This window comes from Amblyomma mixtum, chromosome 6 (assembly GCF_055824585.1).
Source record: "Amblyomma mixtum isolate Tamu chromosome 6, ASM5582458v1, whole genome shotgun sequence".
Taxonomy (NCBI): Eukaryota; Metazoa; Arthropoda; class Arachnida; order Ixodida; family Ixodidae; genus Amblyomma; species Amblyomma mixtum.
In genome coordinates, this window is record NC_143017.1 from 28054728 (window position 1) to 28080901 (window position 26174).

General features: G+C 46.7%; 1 protein-coding gene across 1 annotated transcript in view; it reads right to left on the minus strand.

The window, feature by feature from the left end:
* Nucleotides 1-13691: 13691 nt before the first annotated feature.
* The window catches only part of LOC149338480 (alpha-mannosidase 2C1-like), a 53393-nt gene continuing 40910 nt past the window's right edge, over nucleotides 13692-26174 (minus strand). Inside the window, exons 15-17 of the mRNA XM_089547710.1 lie at nucleotides 20573-20762; nucleotides 15477-15619; nucleotides 13692-14292 (exon numbers count right to left, since the gene is read on the minus strand). Of these exons, the coding sequence (XP_089403836.1) occupies nucleotides 14029-14292; nucleotides 15477-15619; nucleotides 20573-20762 (597 nt within the window). The 3' untranslated portion in view covers nucleotides 13692-14028. The remainder of the gene's footprint in view (nucleotides 14293-15476; nucleotides 15620-20572; nucleotides 20763-26174) is intronic.

Genomic DNA, 26174 nt, shown 5'->3' on the forward strand with positions numbered 1-26174 from the left:
GTTTTAAGCAGAATTGTTTTGTCTTCTCAGCATATATCATTAATGTATTTGTGCTCCATTCATGCAATTTTTTTAATGCAATGTTGCCATCTCGAGACAGCTGTAGAGCAGTGGATCCAGTGGATGCAGTGAAGAGGGTAGTGTCGTCGGCGCATATGACGAATTTTGTGTCTGGGTTGATCAGGACAATGTCGTTTATGTTGTGTGGTTCACTTTCCCGCAATGCACTCCCAACTGTAGTTAGCTCCCCCGAAACGCACTCTTCTCAGTTACTTTAACCAACAGGGGAGGGCGCTCGCGTCGCAGCGACACCAGCGCCACGGATGGCGTTTTGCTACGCGCTCGCGGGAAGCGACGGGCTCTCTTCTCCCTGGGACCGGGATAGCGCGCGTACGTTTCGCTCGCGGCTCCGCTCTTCGTCGACGGGCGTCTCGTGGTAGGAACACGCTCCCGCCACCCCGTCCCGTCCGGCCTCGGAGCTTTTCCCTTGCCCTAGCGCGGGCGAACGTTCGCTCGTAACCGTGCTGGTGAGCCGGACATCCTCGATTCCTCAGTGTATTTTGTTGCTAGCTGGCGTTATTGTTGTTTAAATGCCTTGTTTGTGTCAGCCAGTGTGTCGTTCCTTTGTTCCCACGAGCAAGGCCCGCCTTGGTCGGCGAGCGCTCGGTAGCGCTCGCGACCACGGGGTGGGGTCCGCGCGGTTTTGAACTGGGTCAGCCGCGCTTAAACGATAGGTTAAAAAGTACTGGACCAAGCATGCTACATTGTGGAACAACTGCATTAAATGGAAGAAAGGTTGATTATGTGTTATTTATCGATATGGATTATAGAGGCGGTATATAAGAAAACCATTTACTAGTCTGAAGATGGTTGCTTGGATACTGTATCGCCCCAGGTTTGTTAGCAATGTCGCATGGTTTATCCTATCAAATGCCTTGGAAAAATCAATGTACATCCCAAGTGTTAGTTGTGACTCAAAACTTAGCAGTATTGTTTCCTTTTGCTGAAGCAATGCATGGGCTGTTGATCTTCTGCGGTGAAAACCGTACTGTGCATCAGACATAATGAAAAATTTTTTGCAAAATGAGGCGATTCGTAAAGTAATTATTTTTTCTATGCCTTCAGAAAAGATGGGGTGGATTGATGTTAGCCTATAGTTTGAGTAATTGTTCTTATTGCCACTTTTGCAAATAGCATTTACTTTTGCGACCTGGAATCGTTCAGGGAATTCCCCAGATAATAAGCAGAGGTTGCAAATGAATGTCAATACGGGTACTAGCTTGTCTAGAACATGTTTCACTTACCTGAGCTGTAAGCCGTCGACATCTGTACAATTCGTATTGCGAAGAGAATAGTACACCAATAAGACCTCTGTTTCTGTAGCAAAGTAAAGGTAAAAGCTTTGTGTATTTGGTACTGGCAGGTAGTTTGTTCCTAACTGAGATGCGCCCGTTTGTGGTCATGAAATAAAGTTCATTAAACAATTCTGCACGTTTTGATTCAGACAAAATTTCGCCATTCTTTTCTATTTCTGGCTGTATGTAACAATTTAGGGTTGTTGAACAGTACATTTATTTGTTTACATGTTTTGTCTGGTCTCAAAACATTTGTAACAGAAAAAAGGTTGTCATATAGACCAGATTTTTGAGCCTCTCCTGGGCGCGGCCATTTTGCACCGACTGGCGCGCCGCGGTGCGGGCGTTTCTTTGGGGACTGCGGGGCTGCGGCAGTTCCGCGGCCGCGCCTGCATATAGCCGCGCTTCGGGCGCTAAAAAAACATTGTGGAGCATACTTCCGCTGCGTGGCTGTGTTGCAGGAAGTATTTACGTTATCAAAGCGATAACATTGACGCGTTTTAATGACATTTAGTTTGACATTCAGGTTAATTGTGCCGGCGCTTAGCACGCGCTCGTGCTGATATCGAATTCCGTCTTGGTGCTCCACCGCAAAGAAACTTTTGTTCAATATCAAGCATTAGGTGTGCGCCTAGCATGCAGTTCCAATTCCCATGCACTCTTATTCCTTCCTGCCGGCCGGACATAAAGCCCCCCCCCCCCCTTTCCACAAACAGGGCTTTCTTGTCGCCGCGCCAGTTTATCAACAAATTACCGCTGTGAGCCCACTGAGTCGCAGCGCCTACAGAAAAGAAATTTTGTCATGGTTTATGCAACCTGGTGCATAAAAACGTACTTTCGCTTAATTTATCAAAGCTTGAATAGATATGAGCAGCTAATCCAGCTTTCACTAATTCTGAGGTCCGAAGTCGCGTTATTTTATTCAGGAGCTCTCGCCGCGTGTGAGAGCGTTGCGTAGGCGTTTGGCTAAGTGTGGAAAATGTAATGAAATCGCGCATATTTTCCTATGAATAATGTAGATACCGCACCGCTGCGGTGGCTCAGTGGTTACGGCTCTCTGCTCTGGCCCAAAAGACACGGGTTCGATCCCGGCCGCGGCGGCCGAATTTCGAAGGAGGCGAAATTCTAGAGGCCCGTGTACTGTGCGATGTCAGTGCACGTTAAAGAACCCCAGGTGGTCGAAATTTCCGGAGCCCTTCACTACGGCGTCCCTCATAGCCTGAGTCGCTTTGGGACGTAAAACCTTAATAAACCAAACCAAGCTAAGGTAGATACCAACAGCAGAAAGATACTATAGATAAACCTTTACCCCCCAGATACCTCTGACATGCGTGCGGAAAAAGCAGCTGAAATCGGTAGCGGTCGTGCTTACAATCCTGTGCATGAAATGTTCTTAATGGGAACAAGAGCAAGCTCAGCGCAAGGATGCTGAACACGTACTGGTGATCGAAAACACGCGCTCCGTCGGGACAACCTGCAGCTCGCCTATCCAGTTACTACTCCACTGAGTCAAGTCAATAGATCTACATTCTGATGCATAATATTATCATAGATGATATCGCACGTAAAAGGCGACAACAAACGATACGACAGCGCAGAAATCTGCTTCGAAGTGCCGGTTTCCAGTCCGTACACTACCTGGTCGACTACCCTCGGATGTCACGTTAACGAGTAACTGCGCACAAGATAACCGCAGCACTGTCTGGAAGAGGGCAAATGTGAGTAGTGACGCACAGCACACACCCTCATACGTTAGCTGATGGAGCACAAAACGGCAGAAGCGAACACGTAAACATGCGTTCTATGCGCGGCGCCGGCGCGACCCGCAGTCCCTCGGGCCGCGCGCGCCGACAGATGGCGACTGGTGTCGAGAGTAGGCGCGCGTCCGCAGCCTGCGTGCGAGGGTAAAAAAATTGTCTTAACCAACTGGATTCTGACCTTTCTAAACATTTTTAGATCAGTTGTTTCCTTTGTCTTTGTAAATTTTGTGAAAAGGTTATCTCTCTTTCGCATCATGCGCAAGCTTCTTTCGTAATCCACAGATTTTGTATGTTCATGTTAGGTTTTGATGCTTTAACCTAAGCATTCATCGCACAATATTTCGAATTTAGCAAAAAATGTGTACGCGTCATCCGCAGCATTCTTTTAGTAGACATCTTCCCAAGACATGACTGTTATTTTATTTTGAAAATGTTCCATCGTAATTCTGTAAATGTTTTCAAAGGATTGCATTTGTTATTATCGATTCAGTGATGTTTTTTGAACAACCATGTAAATGGGTAAGTGATCGCTGATTGCTTTCTTTACTGCTCCTGCCGATAGGTTGTTGGAGTATACATTTGTGATGAAAAGATTAAGTATAGATGACGAAAACTGCGTAATATTGTCGCGAGTGGAAGAAAAAGACGAGTAGCGATTGCGGCGCGCCGACGACGACGTTGCTGTGGGTGGACCTGCCTGTTTGTTCTGTGCTCTCTGTCTTCACCCGTTCTCGCCGCCGGCCTGTACGTCAAGCCGTGACATTTGGTGGAGGTGCTGGGTAACGCATCTCATGCAGCGCACCCCGCCTCGTAGTTCGAGCCCCGTCCTAAGTCCTGGCCGTCGAGTTTTCTTGGAGGAGCCCTCGGCAGAAACTGAGACTCGCGCTAGCCGACGTCAGCAAGGCCAAGCGCCGGAATTCGGATTCTTGCCCGAGGGATCGCGTACCATGGCGTCCCAGTCACAACAAACCGACCCCGCGATTGCGTCAAGGATCGTCTACGTGCCTGTCGCTCCAAGATCTGTCGTCCCGTTCCGTGGCGATGGCCTCGACGATGTTGAAGACTGGGTCCAGCACTATGAAAGAGTAGCTCGACATAACGGGCGAAGACAGAGAGCACAGAACAAACAGGCAGGTCCACCAGCAGCAACGTCGTCGTCGGCGCGCCGCAATCGCTACTCGTCTTTTTCTTCCACTCGCGACACTACCGTGACAATATGTCGCGAGCCGTGACAATATGTGTAGGTCAGTTTATCACATTATGCACACAGTTTGCTTGCAGTAAGTTATGAAAATATGTTTTTATAGTTGAAGGCATGAGAACAGCGTACATCTATTAAAGGAGATACAATCAAACAAATGGTCTAAGAATTCAAAAAAGGTAGCAACAGATCCCTGGGGAGGGCGAAAGACCATAAATATTACATTCTACCCGTGTTTGATCGTAAGTATTTCAAAGTCAGAAGTCATCAACAGCTCCTATAATATTACAAGAAAGTATGCTTCGAAAAGCAACAGAAACATCACCACCTCTCCTTTCAGAGCAGCTGTGGTAGAGTAAGAAATAACCCGATATTGTTACAGCATCAGTAATATCTGTAGAAAGTAACTGTGTTAAGGTGGAGGCTTGGGCAAGTTGGTACATCATATGTAAGTAAAACAGCGCTAGACACGTACGGAACAAAGGAGGAACAGCGCCTTGTGCTGTGTTGTTCTTCCTTTGTCCCGTGTCTAGCGCTGTTTTACTTAAATATCTGTAGACGCCATCTCAGTTGCCATAATAACATCAAAATTAAATACTAACTCCCCTATCAGACCAACTAGTAATTCGTACTTGCATCGTACAGATTGCACTTTCACACGAAAAAGCGCAAGTGGGAATTCATCTCCATTGGCTTTCACGTCCAAAGGATCACAAGAAGTGGCCAGGAACTGAGACATGGTGGTGGTTTAATCATAAATAACAAGCATTAAGTGAGCTTCTCGAGATCCTCTGCATTCTACACAACGCAAACCGAATCGCCATCCGCACGACGAAGGAGGACCTTTGCATCTGTATGCCATACGTATTTGTATTTGTTTTCCGTGGTTCATCAAAGAGCGGCAAAGAGCAGCTCTTTGTTTGCATCAGTTAGATTTTCTGTGATGTCTGCAGAAGGCTGAACCTGCTTGAGCGTCTTACTCTTTGAGAGCCAGTTGCCATGTACAGACTGCTGCTGGAATCGTACAAGAATTCCTGCCACCATGTCTTCTTTGCAGGGAGGTCTGTGCATAAGCATAAGTGGCAGGTTGAGTTTAGTACGTGGCATCTCACTAATGTCTCTTTTCAAAAACTGAACGCAGAAACTCATCGATGCACATGTCCCCACTAAAACCGTAACCGAGTGATCTAAATCCTCGGTGTTCAAACCTACCCTAAAACGTTTGAGCAACACAAATATAAGGCATTAAGAACAGCTAAACACTTAAACACCTCATCCACTTGGGAAAGACACGGCACCATCGACAAAACATTTCAACAACTCGTCGCCAAAACTAAGCGCACCGACTATTCAAATACGTTACCTAATATGCTATGCACAAATCCTAGAGTTTTCAAAATTATTAATCCGAAAGTACCGGAAGCACTAAATACAGTATTAATGCAACTGCGTTAAGAGTCCTGCTCAGCTGAGGAACCACCATGCATTGAAGTGCCGAAAAAAACGAAATTGTTCGAGAGGGTCATGGCATTACAACCACATGATCTCGCGTGGGTGATTCAAACGCCCCACAGCAGTCACTCAGTGCAACAGTGATGATGGCGCTACACAATTCCTCATTGGTCTAGAGAGACGTCACGTCATTCCACCACCATTTTGTAGTGCCTCCAAAGAACGAAAAGCAATTGCGCTGGAAAGAAGAATAGTTGAGCTGGGACTTGAACCACTGCACCATACCATGCTCTACCCCTCGACCACTGAGGAACGGTCTTTTGACTTGGTTAAAGAGAGGCTTTGTGTGTCTTGTGGTAGGACTATGATAGCTGTGCAGTCGTCATAAATATCTTCCAATATTTTCACATACGGCTCTTCTACACCCCGATTACGCAGTGCCTGCACGACTGCTGAGGTTTCCACTCAGTCAAAAGCTTGCTTGTAATCAATAATGGTTGGTTACATTCTGCACATTTCTCTATCACCTGACTGATAGAGTGAATATGATCTATTGTGGGATATCCTTTACGAAAGCCTTCTAATCATTTGGATGATTGAAGTCTCAGGTAGTCCTCATTCTATTAGCGATTACCTTAGTAAATACCTTGTAGGCAACAGACAGTAAGCTGATCGTTCTGTAATTTTGAAAGTCCTTGGAGTCTCCTTTCTTACGAATTAATATAACGTTAGCGGTCTTCAAACTTCTGGTACACTTGAGGTCATAAGGACCTTCATTATATCAACGTCTTATTTTGTGATTTTCTTATAGAACGAATAGACTATCTACACAGCAGTACTTTTGAGGTAAGGTTATTTGGTCAAGCACATATGTCGTTCCAGCTTTTGTAGGCATTACTGATTATCAACACAACACATTTTGATAAACCTTCTAGGTATTCTGTGGTATTAAACCTGTACTGATTAAAATGAGACAACCTATATTCTCTCTATCAGCGCTCAAATCAATTAAAAAAGTGTGAAAAACTGTGCCCCAAACAAGCAAGCGATCATCCAAAAACTCCTTCTCCAACCTGAATTGTATAAATGCAGCATTGCCCATGCAGCTCTGACGTGCTCCTAGAGCCTCGATTTGCACACAGCGTCAGGTGTGACAATGTTTGTTATCATCATCATCATGAGCCTGACTATGCCCACTGCAGGGCAAAGGCTTCTCCCAAGTAACCCTGTCCTTTGCCAGTTGCGGCCACTGTATCTCCGTAAACTTATTAATCTCATTCACCCACCCAACTTTCTGCCGCCCCCTGCTACGTTTGCTTTCTCTTCGAATCCACTCCGTTACCCTTAAGGACCAGCGGTTATCTTGCCTTCGCGTTACATGCCCTGCCCAAGCCCACTTCTTCCTCTTGATTTTGACTAGGATGTCATTAACCCGCCTTTGTTCCCTCACCCACTCTGCACTCTTCCTGTCTCTCAACATAACACCTATCATTTTCCTTTCCACAGCTCGCTGCGTTGTCCTTAACTTAAGCTGAACCCTCTTTGTTAGCCTCCTTGTTTCTGCCCCATAGGTGAGTACCGGTAAGATACACCTGTTGTATACTTTTCTCTTGAAGGATATTGACAATGTTTGTAGGGTCTTGTTACCTAAAAAGAGTGCCACTGTATAGTTTTGGTTTCTTTTTTGTTTAATTTAGCGCTACACCGAGGTGATGATGGCCTGGGCATGTACTGTTCAGCCAATTATGCAAAGTTTTTGGAGTTTACAGCAGTTCTGGTCTTTTCGGTTTCACACCAAAAGGAGTCAGGCTGTTCTTGTGCCGATACATTTTTTCCTCACTTTTACCCCCTGGTTCCGCGCGTTGGTCACATGTTGTTCATACTCTGTGAGGCGAAGCTTCTTCACAAGTGACAACGCTGCTCCACTGCTTTCGCGTTGCACCATGAAGGCGTTTACTATTCTGCAGCAGCTCTGCTTTGACATTCCCAACAGCCTGTACACAGTAAAGCGTCCAACAGAACTGTGAAAAATCGTTGTTGCGGAGCGTTTCTCACCTCAAAAACAGAAGACCAGCCCCCAGGTTTTCACCAAGCAAGTTTTTCATATTATGCAAACAGTTTTGGAAGTTCTTTAGGGTCATTCATTAATTCGGACCTTAGGATAATTCGGACATGTTTCCCGGTCCCTTGAAGTCCAAAATAACAAGGGTCTTTTGGATAAATGAACAGAGGCATAAACAATCGAGCACTTCATATTCCAAGTTTAAATATGTCAAGTGTGGGCAAATAAGAATGACAGGGGCCATGCATGATCAAGGTGGCAACAAAATCATTAGTGAAAAGGACACTCGAAAAAGCTTGAGAACCAGCCACGTGGTGTTCTCTGGCAATAATATGAGACAGGAGTCTACGAAAATGCATTTTTATTGATGACAGCAGTCTACTAATTCAAACACGCTACACTACACAGAACACCGCCTTTCACGTGACATAATGCGCGTACGTCATAAAGTTGAAGCCAAAACAAGAATGACCATTCCTTGCACGCAAATGGCCTCTATAAAGAAATTATGCAAGCTCTGCAATTTTCTGCGTAAAAATTGTCAACCCTGGTACATCCACATTGCCCCCTACTATCATCCTCCACACCATGAGCATGGCACATAAACTGCTGCACAAAATACAATACTGCAATAATCACCACAACATTATGAATCACTCACTCCATACAGGTGTTGGCCCTCAGCCATCTCTGATAGTTTAAAAACATTCAAAGCACTTTACTTACTCTGACTGCATGACATTCTGTACCACTAAAAATATATAGACAATCTAAGTCGGTACAAACTTGGCACATTTTCCATCACACAGTAGCGCCTGAACAACCCTATCACAAGCCCGCAGCTGACAGCAAGGTTCAAATACCTGTGTGCTGTGAGTGCTGTGGCCACAACAAAATGCAAACGAAAAAGTGCAACACGTGAACTGAATAAATCCCGCCACTGTTCATCGGCCACACACATCACACAGTTGACTGGCCACATATGCTTTTCAGGGAAATATATGCTTCTTTTTAAATAAAAATATCTCTCTTCGTACCACTTGGTAAAAAAGATTGTTTGGGATCTGGCTAGAAAATAAACTTCCACAAGTGGTGTACCAGTATTGAAAGGGCATCGGCTCATTCGATTTACTCACTTTGACTCTTCAACAAGGAAGTGGTCTACGAACAAAACCATTTCAGTAAAAAACATAAAAGCTCACTAAAAATGCCCGAAACAACACATTACTGGCTGTATATAAAAGATAAAAATGTATGAACTAGGAATGCAATACAAAAATGCATGCTTGCATAATGCATACAGCACATTAGATGCAAAAGAAACACCATGCAAAGGAGGACTGTTGAAATCAAACAACATGGTCACATACAGTCATCTACATATGTCTAGAGCGCTCTAATGGCACATTTATGACAATTGCCGCTGTATGGCGGGACCAATACAGCTTTCAAAGACGTAAGGAGTTAAACACGACTTATGAGAATGAGCATGCACCGTAAGGGTGGGTTTTGAGCCCTAGGCCGATCGTGATTGACACAAGTGTACTCCCCGGCATGCCATTCAAATGCTCTAGACAGGTATGTGTACAATGATACAAAATAAATCTCATCAGGTGGCAGATTTTCATTCAGAACAGCAGCCTTCCTGCCATGCCGCTGCTGCCGAGGGAAACAATAATATGTAAAGAAACAAAAAACAGAAATATGTCCTCCTTCTACAACAACCTGATGCCTATATTCCAGGCACCTGCTCAGGGTTGAAGGTGCTATTTTGTATTAAAAAATATATTTAGAAAAAAAAAATAGCAAAACTAATGGTCCTTGTGCGGAAACCATTAACTGTTCCAAGCATGCCATCTGCACCATGCATTTGCTTGGTTTTGGTGCTTGTCAGGTCAAGTTACGATGACACTGTTCTTCCACTGTGACACGTGACACTGTTGAAAGGTTACAATCAATTCCCTGAGCCAGTCTTCCGGCTGGTGAACGGATGAAGGCACCCAAAAAAATGAACTAAGAGAAAGAGAAGACCTGTATAACCTGCTTACATTTAACACATAACTTTTTAGATATTAACCCTGCAATGCCCAGATGAATAAAAATGTGAAAATCCAGAAATAGGTTGCATTTGGACGTTTAAGGGTTCCCAGATTGTAGGAATGTAAAAGATGATTAAATTAACTGATGAAGAAAAGTAATTCGGCAAGTAAGAGATACATCAAAACCTGATTTCTAAAGAGTAAAATAAAAAGTGGGCACTTGGATTGCGGTAAACACTGCAAAGGGTAGGAAAATATTATGACAATTTAATCATGTGATAGTAATCTACCAGCATGTCTGTTAAAGTTTAAAGTCACATCACCAGGACAGTAACCTATCCAAGCAAGTCAATCACACAACACGTTTTTAACAGTCATGCCATTTCATTCTCTAACGGTGCTCAGAGAACTATGCTGAAAACTGAGGTCTGCATAATGCAGGAACAATTTAATTTTTGCTTTGCATGCTTCAAACAAAGTAAATGATACCAACCATGCCTGCACTGTGAATGATGCACTGGGCATTACAGGGCTAATGCTCGTTCATGTCTCAAATAAAGCTACGCCTAAGCTAAAAAGGATGCCACAATTTGGGGGGTTCCTAATTAATTCTTAGCACCCACTGCACCCAAGCACCAACATCACAAAGAGAACAGAGCAGAGGAAACATGCGGACAATGTAAAGAAATAACATGACGCGCTTCACACTTCTATTTTCTTTCTCTCTGCATATTTCCTGCACTGCACCTGCTTTGGATGCTTTGGCATCTGGCAGCTGAGCCCAAGGTCACAGGTTCGAATCCCGCGACCTTGGCATATTTTGCACGAGACACCCACCAGCACGCTGTGAAATGTCGGCAAACATTAAAAAACACTCCAAGTAGCTGGAATTCATCCGGAGAACTCCATTACGATGTCCCACAGGCAGCTCTGGGGTTTTAGGCCCTATAGCACTACTATTCTTGCGCTCAGTCCTTTTTTTAAGCACGAGCTACCAACTAGCCCCAACAGTTGTTCTTCGACACCAACAGCTCAGAATGTGACAATCTTCCCACTTGAGCTTGAAAAAAAAAAAAAAAATTTGCATGCTCAGCAGAATGCCACAGCTGCTGAATCATGTTACACTTCGTGATCTCTACCCAGTCGCAAAAGCCACTTCTAAGACTGAGCTGACCATTCAGTACTTTGAGATTTTGAGTCACCAGCTGTTTCTACAGCCAAACCTCGCTATAACAAAAATGGTTTGCAGGGGAATACTGGATATCATAGAAGCATAGCGGTTCCCCCTTAAAAAGAACAATAGATGACCACGTAGTATTTGATATCTCACTTTTAAAGGGACACTGAGGAGAAATTGAAGTTGGCTTGTATCGACAGAATACCAGCTCCTGATTACAAAAACGCCACTCATACTGACAACAAAGCTCTTGTAACGTAGAAAAGAGCAAGAACCAAAATACAGGTATCGCCGCCACAGGCCAAACTTGCAAGTACAAGCGTGATGACGTCATAGGACAAAGCAGTGTTGCTAGAACCATTGGTTCTAGCAACACTAGGACACGAGAAGGCACGAATCCCTGAGGCGCAGCCAATGCATGCGCAAATCTCCTTGACGTCGCCAGATGGCGCCACGTGCCCGGCACCTACGCGCGCTCCTGAAGCATCGGGACCAATCAGCGCCTGTTTTCCGGCGGTAGGCGGGCTCCCGGTATTCAGCTAGCGGTAACAAGGTACACGGTATGCTAAAGGTGTCTATTTGCGAGAACTTCGTTGACGACTTCGAGAACGAGATCCATCGTAACGCTGGCAAAACGCCAGTGCAAACGTAATCGAAGCGACTGTAGCGACGGCCGCAATAGCCGATAGATGCCTTCAACGTGCGGCCGGCGGTAGCTTTCTTTTCGGCTGCTGCTAGGCTGCACTGCTGGTCGCCAGAAATCACGGAGTCTGCGTTATGTCATGCGCACGTCATGTTTCACGTCACTTAGTCCTGTGTCGTCATAGGAGAATCCCAAGTTTGAATCAGAGCGGCGGGAAAAACGTTTTCAACTTCGAATCCAAATTTCTTAGAAATAAATGCATCTTTCGCTGCCGGCCAAGTGGCAACAAAGCCATGACATGCCGAACTATCGGATTTTACTATAAAAAAAATATTAATAGTGCTCTCCTCAGTGTCCCTTTAAGAAGTAAAATTTTTTTACAAAAGGATATAACGAAGCAAAAATGAGCCACACTGGCCTTTTTGCACTGAGTATACCTCAGTATGCTCAAATATGCTCAAAATATTTCCTGCCTCTGTCATGCCCGCATACAGCACGCTTCTAAAAACTACTTGTCAGCTTCGGTGGGTCTAAAAGGCGGGCCAGCATGCTAGCCCGCCTTCAGCGAAAGTTGAGTATGCATCCTCCAGAATGATGTCACGTAGTGCGTTGTCCATGACACGCTGTGCCTTGCAAGAGTTGCCAAGGTCATTGGAGTTGCCTGTTGTCCACCCTCTTTGCTGCACACAGCCCGCTATGTGCAGGTTTATAGTTTCCGTTTTCAAGACGTTTTCAAGACGTCATGCCATGTGATGTGACACCGTCTGGCAGTGTGTTTGGCATGCTTGATGGCATCAATGTACCGCTAGTTTTGCAAGACTGAGATGAGTGACATAAGCTGGAAGAAAATTTCTGCCAACCAAAATGTGGCCACGGTCAAAGCACTGGTAGCCGAAAGGGTTCTAGCGAAAGGGTAGCGAAAGGGTAGAGTACCCATGCTTCACCACGCGACACTGGTGTGATGCGGTGATTCCATGCAGTGGCAGTGTTGAGACCAGCGTGCTTCTGCATTATGCGAGAAGGCAAACCGAAACAGGAACTTAGAGGAGGTTCTGCCATGTGCCCACATTTACCACAGCCCGTATTGGCTTCAGCACAAAGAAAACGAGGCGAAATATTCGAAACGGGTTTCTCCCTGTCCTCTTAAGACATCCGAGATCCGTTTGATAGGCACTGAATTCTATGCAGGCTGAGGAAGAAATGGATTCGGAATGGCAAGGCTGACATACAGGCTTGGTGCACCTATAGAGTAGTATCTCGATGATAAGAACACGGTTGATACAAATTTGAGGGTGATATGAATTCGTAAAATTTTTTCGCCAGAGTTCATTATGCACAATGTGCGGAATTCCGTATGTTCGGAACACTCTCCCATGCCACTACCAATTATACAAATGCACAAGCTCAGACTGCGAGAAGTGAGCTGTGGCTATGTGGCCATAAACGAATTCTATCAGTCATAAACAGCGTGAATGCATTTCCTCCGCTTCTGCACATGGATTTTATTCGTTATGGATATTGCAAAGTTTCGGATGATATAAATGTTTTTCGCGAGCCCGTGAGATATGAACCATCGAGATTCTACTATTCGGCTGTGTTACGGTTGCTTAGTGTGCATGCCCAAGGCTCCCAGGAGGAATAATGTTGTTGAGGACACAAAACACCTTCCGAATTTCTGGCCGTGTCTTCTACGCGTTGAAGTCAACACGGTCTACGGTAAAAGTGGGCACACAGCAGCGATTCCGTCGTGAGCATTTGTTTCAGATGCAAGGCTGCACTGGTCACACAGTGCCAGCATACACCGGTCGAAACTAAATAAACGCCAGATACAGATACGCCAGATACGCATTCACAAGCAGGAGAAATACATGTGTTTCTCCTGCTTGTGAATGCGTCCTTTCCGCTGGTTTTCCACTTACCATGCACCTAGTAGCCCAACAAGCTACACTTCTTCAATACGAAGACAATATACTGTATCTGGCGTTTATTTAGTTTCGACCGGTGTATGCTGGCACTGTGACCGGTGCAGCCGTGCATCTGAAACAAATGCTCAATGCCAATGACAATGCGCTGTGCATTGTTTTCGGTTTGCACAGCAGAAGCTAAGCTCTTTGGCATCTAACGGTTTCAGCGAAGGTTACCCACGGCTACAGCCAAGCAATGGCCATAATGAATCCCTTCCGCTTTGTCATAACGAGGTTCAACTGTATCGTGAACCAACTGCATCATGTAGCAGCGAGGATTTTCCAGCCGTGCCCGTGCCCCAAAAACAAGCACCACAAGCCAGACATCTCAAACTCTCAGCAACGACTGCAGCAGTGTTGCTGAAGCACAGTAGCTCACTTGGCATGGTGTTTTAGGAACACCATCACGGACACGATCTGGAAGGGCTTGAGCACCAGCTGAATGGTGCCCCCACTGATGGGGAGCTCAGGGCCCTCGTCCTCGAGAGCATTGCAAGTGACTGCCCGGGCGACGGGCAGGAACGTGGTGACGACCACCGCCGCTTCTCCGCCATACGCCTCGTACAGCCGCAGGACAAGGGCATCGGGACGACGCTCGGCTCGCTTCACCGTCTCCAGTATCACCGCTGGACAGGACACCTGTGGGGAGGGGCACTCATGGCACAACGATGGCTGCACGGGGTTCACAAGAGGCACCTTGGGTGATGCACCTCAGCAGCCTTCAAATCTCAGACCTGAATCATTGCTAAGCAAGCTCTGGTGAGCACCAACATATCACCTTTTTTATGTGCGTTCCTGTAATAAAAGTAGCACACTTTGGATGCCTACAGCGTCCAGATACTAATGCTTGTACTCTACAAGATAGGTAATACACTGAAACCTCATTGTAGTGAATAGGTAAAAAGTCGTAAAAAGTGTGATATGGCCGAAATTCGCAGTCAGCGAAAGAACGGCAAGTGGGGGAGTCCTTTTCATTACCTTTCTTTTTCTTGAGCAACCAAAAAGAAATGCTTTCTTTTTGGTTGCTCAAGATTTGCGCATGGGAAAAGGATGTGATTTACTGCAAGCTCTTCCCCTGCTTTGCATAGGGGTATGTAATTCTGTTCAAGGAATACGAAGATGTGCATAAGGTGAGCGGTTCTGATAAGATAACATAAAATCACTCCTGCAATACATTCTTGGTGTATGACATGGGTTCCAATCTCCTAGCAATTTGTTTCATAAGGTGCAGTTTGTTGTGTACCTCTTTATTCAGTGTAGCCTGTCATTTCATTTTAAGATGAAAGCCTTTAAGAGCTCATACTTGCGGCCATGACTCTGTCTGTCCATCTGTTACATCTGAAGTGAAAGCCATAACTAGTCATTACTAGCTACAAGTCATGACTAACTAGTCATTAACCAGTCATGACTAGTTAGTGATGTGGTTTGTCATTAACCAGTCATCAGTAGTTAGTCACTACCCAATCCTGACTAGTTAGTGATGTGTAGTTTGTCATTAACTAGTCATGACTAGTTAGTCATTAACCAGTTGCGGCTGGTTAGTCATGACTAACCATTAATGACTAACGAGCCGTGACTGGTTAATGATTAACTAGTCATGACTAGTTATTCATGGGTCATGACTAATTAGGCATGACTAGCCAGTTCAAGTAGCCCCATAACCACCTCGTGTGTGCCGATGGCCGTGGAGCCGAAGTTGCGTGGAAAGGCTTTTGCCTCGCGCTCTTTAGATCGTCAAAGTGTCCCCTGAATTTTTAGCTCACTGTGCACTAACTTTATGCATTTAATCCTATTAGGGGGATGCTTAATTTCATGCAACTCACCTGGAACCAAGAGCCCGTCTCCATCAGTGACTTTTGTGAGCTGAGGACTCCGGAAAGCTTTGACTCTGCACTGCAGACAACCATTCTGAGGGGAGAGCCCAGTTCGTACGCCTGCTGCACTACCCCCGCTTCCTGGAAGGTTCCTGAAACGGTAAAACGACAGGTCAGTGTGTTTGGTGCTCCCTCTAGTCTGAGGATTTAATCAAAGTAAATTTGCCTTGGCATTGGCACGAAACTTTGTTAGGCAAGTTTTTCCTACTACGTTTATTTTTTACGACCACTCACGCACGATATTATCACTTTCAGCTCATTATGCCAAAATGTCATCTGCTGACTAAACGCAATCAGATTGCCCTGGAAGTATAATAATCGAATGGAACAACTTCCACGTTGCTTGGCACTGTTTGTGGCATCACAAGTGCCATTTTTTAACAGAGCATGCCCAGGAGTGATGGCCGTTTTGATCCCATTAACTACCAAGTGCATGTGTCTACATCACTACTACTGAGACACACAGTTTCATTTGCTTTCACATTATGAACAGTGTTGAATGCAACCTCTATAAGCATTCTGTGCTCACAAGATTTGCAAATCTACAACAGATGCTAATGTTGCAAACAGGATTATGCACAGCCTTTCTCTTACCTGCGCCCTTTATTTGGCGATTTCAATACAAAACCAGATGGTACTAATCCCTTTGAAAATATCACAGGACACAACCCCATATGAGCAAGATGCGAATATTTCCTCGAATGAGTCAGCAATGCGGCACAAAATGTATCCTTAGTGTCCCTGCCATGTTTCCCCAACTGCAAGTTTTTGGCCTCAAGGTCAAATTGTACAGTCAATCCTAGATATACCTAACTCAAAAGGAATCGATAAATAGTCCGATATATCGATAATCCAGTACATAAAACATGGCAATAGATAAGCTTATCTGTAACCTAGAAGCAAGAATAAAGGGAGTCTTGCAGCAGCGTGCCACTTGCCAGCGTATTGGCACTGTTAGTGTCGCTAAGCCTAGTCTACTTCACACTGAAGCCACAGCGGATGATGCTTTGGAACTAGCCACTGATTATCACAAAAGGTCTTATCCTGCTACTGCGATACCATGAACAGAATAACCTCTCATTAAAATAATGGCACAGTTGGTTTCCACAGTGCATTTGGCACAAAGGGAGTTCAATAAATGCAAACAGTAGTGCTATACTTAAGGCCCCTAATTTCCTGCAATTCCGTGCTCCTGCGAAAAATTGCAGATGCAAGTGTTTTTCATGGAACTGTCAGCAGCCACATAGTCTTTTCTGATGCTACTGTTGCAGCAGACATCAACAGGATGATAGAAAAATTACTACTTCGCCTTATTTGCATGAATATAACTCGAGGAAGAAGAATTCGGGACACTTCTTAAAAAATATTGTTATTTAACTGTTCAAGCCAACTGTAGCAAAGTGCCTCCTTCCCACCAAAAAAACACAGACGCAAGCAAAAATATGGAAGGGCGGATATGTCGATGTATTGAATATGGATACATCAATGGTTCCGGATATAATGTGTAGTACATTCTGAAGCATTACTTGATGTCTCGAGCGGAAACGCACAGACTCTTTGTTTTCAACTCGCGGAATTTAAAATTTTTCCACCACAGAGAGTTAGGGGCTTTAGCTACTCTTTCGCGTGAGATTTTCCGGGTGACTTTCTCATTAATCGATATAAACAATAATTTGATATATTGGGTTAAATGCAGTCCTTCGAAAAATGGCACCTCGTGTGAGTACTCAAGAAGGGCATATTTAGCAGCAGGAGGAAGTCACAGACAGCTGGAAGAGTAGTTAGTCTACTTATAATGCTTTAGAGAAAGTGCAGTTAAAAAAAAAAAAACTGCGAATTTTTACTTCACCCTCCAACAGGCACACAATGGCCCGAGTTCATAAGCCATAGAACATGAAATATCACCATCATAAGCGGCTGGAAGCGTAGCACTGATAATAATAAGAAACAAAGCTGCTACATTAAAAACCACATACAGTTTCTTAATCTCGCATACCTTCAAGCATCTTTCTTCAGCCTTTTGTGCTCCTATACTTCTGTCACAAAGTGTTGACACTCAAAATGAACAAAATTATGTTGGCGGCCGCCACTTTTAGAGACTATGGTATTTGATTTCTACCAGAAAACCACTTCAATGCAAACATGCAAAGCATCTTTCATTGCATGTAAGCTGAGGTCCCACCTAATCTAGAAGCAAACTCATTTCATAGGTGAATGATCCAAACACAGTAAAACAATACATGAGTGAATTAAGCCACCAAAAAGGCAAACCTACAAGGCAAATTTCTTGATGCTCGGATAAAATTAAGTGACAGCTATTCGCCCAAAATGCGCACAGCTTCAGATTACCCCTCGTACAAATGCACAATTGAGCAAGTGAATGACTGGCAACTGTAAACCAAGATGTGACCTCTCAATCGACAGGATGACTGATAAGCAGGTGCGTTTCACGTGATGAGAGCCTCTCAGAAACTTATGCTCAACAGCACAATGACCAATATCAAGGATTATTCTTCCAAGTGAACAATTAGTATAGTTGAAAAATTCAGGGGGGCACTTTGTTAACCTAAAGTGGTGTGAGGCGAAAGCCTTAAGCGCGGTGTTGCTGCTTGTGTCACTGATGTGTGGTTAAGATGTTAAGCTTCGCCTCTAAGAGTGGAACGCGACAGCGTCTTGCAACACTGCTAGGGAGTCCACAGAACACCATCGCCCGTTCAGTTCTATGTCTTGCTCATCGGTAAATTGGTTTTTGAGGAAAGGAAATGTATCTGTCTCCAGTATCTGGGTGGACACCTAAACCTCCCCATAACAGGAACAGAGGAGGAAGATGGGTGGGGCGTGAACGAGAAGGGAGGAGGATGGCAGTGAACGAAGACACCATATCACTAGACGCGCCTTTGTTCATTCAAAACGATCCAGCTGGCATGGCGGAGTGTGTCTCACACTCCTGAGACCGGGCTTCGATTCCCGAGCTCGACCAATTTCGTACTCGGTTTTATTTATTTATTTGGCCTGACTAGAAGGGTTAATTAGGCTAATTGGGCAATTAAGCAATTAACTAAACCCAGTCCCACTTACTTGGAGCATCACTATACGATCCCTTTAATTGGTTGCATGGTCACTAGCCAAAGTACAATTAGCCCGGTTTCAAATTCGCGCACTGTGACGTTACGACCGTTTCGACCAATTCAAAAGCGTGACATTTCTGTCGGCAACTCCTGCTTACAACGATGAGGCATTAAAGGCTTCCGCCTTAAAATGCAGTGGCATGATCTTTTGATACTTCCCTATTCGTCGTGAAAGTTGTGCATGATGCTACAGGAGAGCTTTGTGGAGTGGTAATGTTGACTGGAGAGCACAGCTGTCTGTCTGAAGACGGAATGGCGTCATTCAATGCACACACACCCTTAGGCCACCAGTTAACCTGTTGCCTTGTAGAACATGTGCAAAAAGGGGGCAAAAATAAACTTGAGCCTGAACTAAGCCTTTTCGCTATATAAAAAAAGTAAACGAATAAGCTGTACTGACCAACAGCACTGCACTCTATGCACAACTTAATTAAAGAGACACTGAGGAAAAATTGAAGTTGGTTTGTATCGACAGAATACCAGCTCCTGATTACAAAAACGCCACTCATACTGACAACAAAGCTCTTGTAACGTAGAAAAGAGCAAGAACCAAAATACAGGTATCGCCGCCACAGGCCAAACTCGCAAGTACAGGCGCGATGACGAAATAGCCGAAAAACAGCGCGAATCCTTGAGGATGACAAACGTGCATGAAGGCTACGCGTTTGATCAATATTGAAGTACAAAAATTTTGTTTTGAAACCAGTAGAAATAATAAAGATAGAAAAAAGTCAACCCGAATGTTGGAATCTAAAGAAAACCTATATCTGGTGGTGCAACAGGCAGCCACCTGTGTTCCGGTATGTTTTGGTGCTTCGCAGCTGTGTGCTTTGCGTGTCTGCATGGTTTCATTTTTGATGTGCCTCGATTTACTAGTGCAGAGCAGCAGAGGGAGTCCAAGTGCCCCTCTAAGCACACCTTGGATGAAGTTCATGCTGCAGCACGCGCCTGTGACAAAGACAACAACTGCGGCTAGCTAATGTTGCAAGAGCCTCCACATTAACAAACATGCTGCTCGGCGTGTTCGCTTTGTCAATGTACCAAGATGCTGGGCTGCATAACCAGTGCTATGAGGGCTATTATTACACAATCTAAATATGTCCAAACGTACCAGTCTTTACTCATCAGTCATTACGGGGGCTCGGCAGTCACACCAGTACCTTGGCTTGCTGCCAACGCTGCCAAATCCTCACTGCTCGGACTGTCCTGCCAGAACCGGTGCGTCAGCCTTCAAAAGCATTACACGCTGTGTGATGTTGCATTCACAGTTCCTTGCAAGAACTTCTCTGTCAGGATCGGAGAGGGGACCCATCGTAATGCTGGTGCAAGCGTAAACTAAGCGATGGTAGCGACGTCTGATAGAGGCCTTCAACATCCGGCTGGCGGTAGTTTTCATTTCAGCTGCTACTAGGATGTACCACTCACTGCCAGCAATCATGGAGTCCACATTTACATAAAGTTTATGTAACTTTTCCGCTACTTTGTCATCACAGGGTCCCGAGTTTCAATCAGAGCAGAGGGAAAAAGTCTGTCAACTTCGAATGCAAATCACTCAGCAGTAAATGCATCTTTTGCCATCAGACAAGCAGTAACAAGGCCATGAAATGCTGAACTCTAAGATTTTGCTCACAAAAGAATTTGATACAGTTTTCCTTAGTGTCCCCTTAAACCAAGGCCTCCTAGCAATTGTGTTCTCCATTTAAGGGTAATGGAGAGGATTCCAAGAGAAGGCAAGTGTAGCAGGGGGCGGCATAAAGTTAGGTGGGCGGATGAGACTAAGAAGCTTGCGGGGATAGGGTAGCCGCAGCTAACGAAGGACAGGGTTAATTGGAGAGGCATGGGAGAGGCCTTTGCCCTGCAGTGGGCGTAGTCAGGCTGATGATGATGATGAATCAGGTGAGATAAGTGGTGACCCACCCTGGTGTGGCATGAGGGCGTAGGTGAAGTGGTGGAGGCCCATGTCGGCCTCTGGGTCGGGGCTCTTGGGTGCCCTGAGCAGTGACAGCCGCAGCACATTGCCGTGAACTGCGTGGCCGTACTTGGAGGTGTTGAGCAGTGCCAGGCCATGGCCATGCTCGCTGAGATCAGCCCACTTGTGGCCGTACACCTGGGTGAACAGTGGTGGAATGGAAGGAGACAGAGATACAGAGGTCAGCCCCAGTGGTAAATCTCTGGCCTGTAGCTCAGCACTGGGGAAGAGAAAGGGATATGATAGGTGATGAGGGTAAAAGGAGAGGAGGGCAAACACACATATGAGCCCATTGCAACTTTATCAGTACTACCACAGTACTAAATTTAGGCGTAAGAATGTTTTTAACTGAAATAACAAGAGGCACCAGAAAAGGTCAAATGCACCGCCATTAAAGGGACCATGCAAAGAATTAAAAGCCGCTTGTAAATGTTAGAAGTGATGCTCAGAAGCATTGACACCAGGTATGAGTCTTCGGAACTGAGCCGGCAATTTATTATGAATTTTTAAAAATCGTGTTTTTTAAAATTCGCGGGCCGTTTGGTGTCTTCGTAGGGAGCCATTTTGGAACCAAAATCGGGGAAACAGGCGTCACTAGTCCCATGACGTCGGCAGGCCACCACACACTGTCATTCGCTCGAGCCGCGGCAGCTACGACGTCACGGGCACACTTCCGGTAGCGGTGAAAATCGTCTGCTCGAGCCGCCGCGCGCCCCCCTCGGGCAAGCGCGATCCAGGGCATTGCCTTCGCGCATATGTTTTCAAGTTACCTCTGCCGCCTCTTTCTGTCGTGAGTTCGGGAGCCAAGAAAGCGCAGAGACCGGAGAGACGCTGCCGACGCACGCTGCCCCTCGGGAGTGGGACAACCGGAAGTCGTAAACCGAACGTCAGCGAATGACGTATTCATGGGCGGTGCCCAGTCCCGGAGCTGCTTTCTTTATTTTTTTTTATGGTGCCCCGCGCGTACGAGTTGAGGGGGGGAGAGGAGGAGCGTGATTTTTAATCGTCTATAACTTCGTTGTTATTGATGCTAGCTCAAAAATTCTTGCGCTGGGGTGACGAGTGATGGATTGCCTATCTTAACGTAATCTCAATAAATTTATTTCATAGTCCCTTTAAGCCTGGAAGGGCTGGTTGACAATACACCTGGCACATGTTGGAAGCCTAGCGTGACTTTTGAATACGTGCATAGCCATAGAAGTTTTTGTAAAGATGTGGATAGCCTGTGGTGTCAGCTCTTGTTGGGTGCGGTAGCCTGCGGCCACTGCAGTCAGTGCAGTAGCCCTCCTCAGCAGTTGCCCAGGTGGTCAACGTTGGCATGCGGCGGTGAATGCACACCTTTCTCCGATTCAGGAGTTCAGAAACACACCTGTTTCGAGCCCTCCTGGAGGAACACAAGGAATTGGCATAGATGAAGTCCTACTATCGCAGAATACGTTTAAGGCGGTGGGTATGATGTTGATGATGAAGAAACTGCCATTATCTTGAAATAACACCGCCGCTTATGAACATGGGTGGCGCTGATGAACACTCTCAAGGTTAGGTTACTTGTAAACATAAATACCCCCGAAAGCAGAAGGCTTGACAGCCGTCGCCGTAGCTCAGAGGTAGAGCACCGGACGCGTAATTCGGAGGTCGTGGGTTCAGATCCCACCGGCGGCATGTGGTTGTTTTTTCTTCTGCTTTTCTAATCAATTTGCTTTAAGCGATAACATATTCAGTAATATTCTAAATTGATCAACACCACAAAATAAATAAATAAATTAAAAATCCCCTGTGCCCCTTGGTTTCTGTGGCTGTTGGCTTCTGTCATATTTATAACGAGCCCCTCATTCCCCTTCCCTTGTTTGCTTAATTACCTCATGAGTTAGCTGTTTTAAATACTCTTTCCAAGGATCATTAGCCAGGGGAACAATCTCACTGATGATGTTCCGAGAAGAGCACTTTGATTGCTGTTAATCAGCCTGCTGTGGTATCGTTCTTCCTGAGCCTGTTTACATAATATGCAATTTTTGTTTCGTTCTGTGTCTGGCTTTAGTCTTTTATTTTTGACAGAGCTGTGTTCTTACCTCGTAAGATGCCGCAAGAAGACTGCAGTATCCTTACATAAATAAATAAAAAAACAGCTATTGTTTGATTGCTCAGCTGAAAACTAAATAAAAAAAACAGCTATTGTTTGATTGCTCAGCTGAAAACTAAGTTCACAGATTTTAGCAGGGGGCATAAGTGTGCTCCCATGACCTTTGTGTAACAAAGCAGTCAGAGCTACTGAAAAATTTTTGTTGCAGAGAAATCGTCTATTATGACTTTGACTTTCTGGCGTTACAGGCTTGTTATTAAGAAGGAGCTGGCTGTTGATGAAAATCTTTGACCTTTGTGAATTTGGGCAGGCCTTCGGCAATTTGAATGCAGTTTTGGTAAGCTCAGCCAGTGGTGCCGACAGAAATGACAGGCCATATTGGAATCCAATGCGTCAGGACGTGAGCTTTATGATCTGACTTTTGAACAGACACCAGTCGGTGTCCATAAGCCGCCAAGAGCCCATGCTATCTGCTCAGCTGGCTGTGTTAGATGATTTTGCATTTCTTGGGGGGTATGTTAATAACATACTCCCCAAATGACATCCTAGTCGAAATCAAGAGGAAGAAATGGTCTTGGGCAGGGCATGTAATACAAAGGCAAGATAACTGCTGGTCCTTAAGGGTAACAGAGTAGATTGCAAGAGAAGGCAAGCGTAGCAGGGGCGGCAGAAAGTTAGGTCGGTGGATGAGATTAAGAAATTTGTGGGAATACGGTGGCCGCAACTCGCGAAGGACAGGGTTAATTGGAGAGATATGGGAGAGGCCTTTGCCCTGCAGTGGGTGTAGTCAGGCTGATGATGATGATGATGGGGATACGGTGGCAGCAACTGGCGAAGGACAGCGTTAATTGGAGAGACATGGGAGAGGACTTTGCCCTGCAGTGGGTGCAGTCAGGCTGATGATGATGATGATGCTGTAGCGCCCGGCGACGCTATAAAGCGCAGGCGCTGCGATCGGCGTTTCCTTGACAGAAGAAAATAAAGAACGACAGCGCGTGCTCGGAGCGCACGCCCGGCACGCGCAGTCCAGAACTAGAAGCCTGCCACGCTGGTCGTCTCTCTCTGGTGCTCCGCTGCGACCCCGCTAATACCTCAACAGTGGTGACCTGGCGAACCGTGCCTTCTATCTCAGCGGCGTTCCAGCATGGCGTACTGGCAGCACCCAAGTTTCGACCCGCCGCTCCCGGCGTTCCGGCCTGCAGGCGTCGGCGGGTGGTTCGCCCAACTGGAGTCTTCGATGTACCTGAACGGCATCACCATCCAGCCGTTCAAACACGAAGTCCTTTGTGACATCCTCCCGGCCGACCTCCTGCGTCGGCTCACCTACTCTGCTTTTGGCGGCCGGCCATACGATGAGCTGCGTGCGGCCGTCTTGGCGTACTTCGGCGCCTACTACGTTCCGCCGCCGCTTTACGACGCAGCGGACCCGTTTTCGCCGCCGCCAGCCTCTGGCCCTGCACCGGCCTCGCTCGCGCCCACGCAGCCTTCATCAGAACCCGGCCCGCCTCAGCAGCCCCTCGCCGCATCGCCGCCACTCCCGTCCAGCGTCTCCAGCCCGGCTGTCTCTCTCGACGCCACACCAGGTGGGATCCGCACGAGCTCCGCCTCGCGTCCTGCTCCCACTACTATCCGACCCGCGTCTCTGGCTCTGCCTCCGTGCGCTTCAGTGGCGTTGTCGCCAGAGCCTCCTGCAGCCAAGGACGACTCTGCGGCAGCAGCCGTGCCGAGGCTTCCGGCATCCCCATCTACCTCGTCACTACCGCCAACAGCTCTGCAGACCTCTGCTGTGAGGGTGCCGCCGCCACCGCAGCATATGCCACATACCAGCCCCACTACCCTGGCGACCACACCGCCTGCCCAAGAGGCCCCACCCCAAGCCCTCAGTACGATCAACTGCTTCTCGGATTCTGACCCTGGCAGCTCGACACCGCTGCAGCAAGCGTCTGCTTTGGTGCCTGACTTGAGCCACCCTCGGCACCGAATGGTCGAGCTACCCACACCGAGTAGTGCAGCAACTGTCCAACCACCAGCTGTGCCTGTTGCTGTCAGCCAGCCGTCTGATGTAGCAGTCTCAGCTCCAATGCCTGTCACTGCCACAACCTCCTGGCAGCCACCTACAGCCAACCATGCCCACATGCGCATCAGCACTGGCCAGTCGCTCCGGACTGTCACTCCCGCTTTGCCCAAGCACCTGGAATTGAGCACAGCAACTTCCTCCCGCATCGTCCCAGCTGTCACCGTTGTGCCGACGGTCCCACCACAGCTGCTGTCAGTCCATGGAGCCGTTTCGGCCGCTCCTGTGCTTGTGACCACGTACACGGCGCGTCGGATCCCCATCGACATCAGCTGCAATGTTCCAGCACCGACGACGCTTGTGTCGGCGGGCAGCACTGCAAACGGTGACGGCCCGACCATGGTCTTCCCTGCCCTCATGTCCATTGTCAGTTCGGCACCCTGCCTCATTCGCCCGTTGCGCAGCAGCCAGGCTCGTCCACCTGAGCCCGTGCACTCCACCCGACAGCTTTTCCCGGCCCCTGACCTGAACTTACCGGACCTTGCAGCGAACCCGTGGGGACACTGTTACTCCAGCTGCCTGCTTGCCTGCCGTGGCTACTCCATCTCTGCCCCGTCGGCGCGTATATTTCGACGTTCCGTCTAGGCGGGGGGCCCTGTAGCGCCCGGCGACGCTATAAAGCGCAGGCGCTGCGATCGGCGTTTCCGTGACAGAAGAAAATAAAGAACGACAGCGCGTGCTCGGAGTGCACGCCCGGCACGCGCAGTCCGGAACTAGAAGCCTGCCACGCTGGTCGTCTCTCTCTGGTGCTCCGCTGCGACCCCGCTAATACCTCAACAATGCTATACCAAGGATCTTAACATACCTTTGTGTAGAATTAGTATTGCAGTGAACAGAGTGAAGAGAGATGGGACAAAAAGGAAGAACACGTAGACAAGCAACGTATAGTGCCAGCTGCGGCCACGCTTACCCCCGAAAGTTCTGAATATCCTCCGCTCATCTGACAATCTGCTCTCTCCTGCTACATTTGCCTTCATACAGAGTTAATTCTCTTAGCCAATGTGGCCATTAGTTTGTGTTTTTGGCATTACAAGCCCTGCCCAAGGCATCATTATATTTGGCAGAAAGAGACATATGCCAAATAAGCAGTTGGCAAGCAGCTATAGTTGTAAGCTGTACAGCCGGCCAAATCTTCAGCTAGCATGCGTGATGGCCGCTTTTACTGCGCTCCTGCGCTTTGCGACGAAGCAAAACTTGCGGCAAGTTCACTAATAAGCACGGGCTTAGTGAATCTGTGCTTAGTTTTTATATTTTTGCAAGTTTACTCCGTCATAAGCTGCAGGAGGACGGAAAATCTTGCCTTCACGAACACCAGCTAAAGATTTGGCCGGCTGTACATGCCTTTGTGCTGTGCATTTTCTTTAGCTCACACTGCTGTTTTGGAGCTCGACCAACT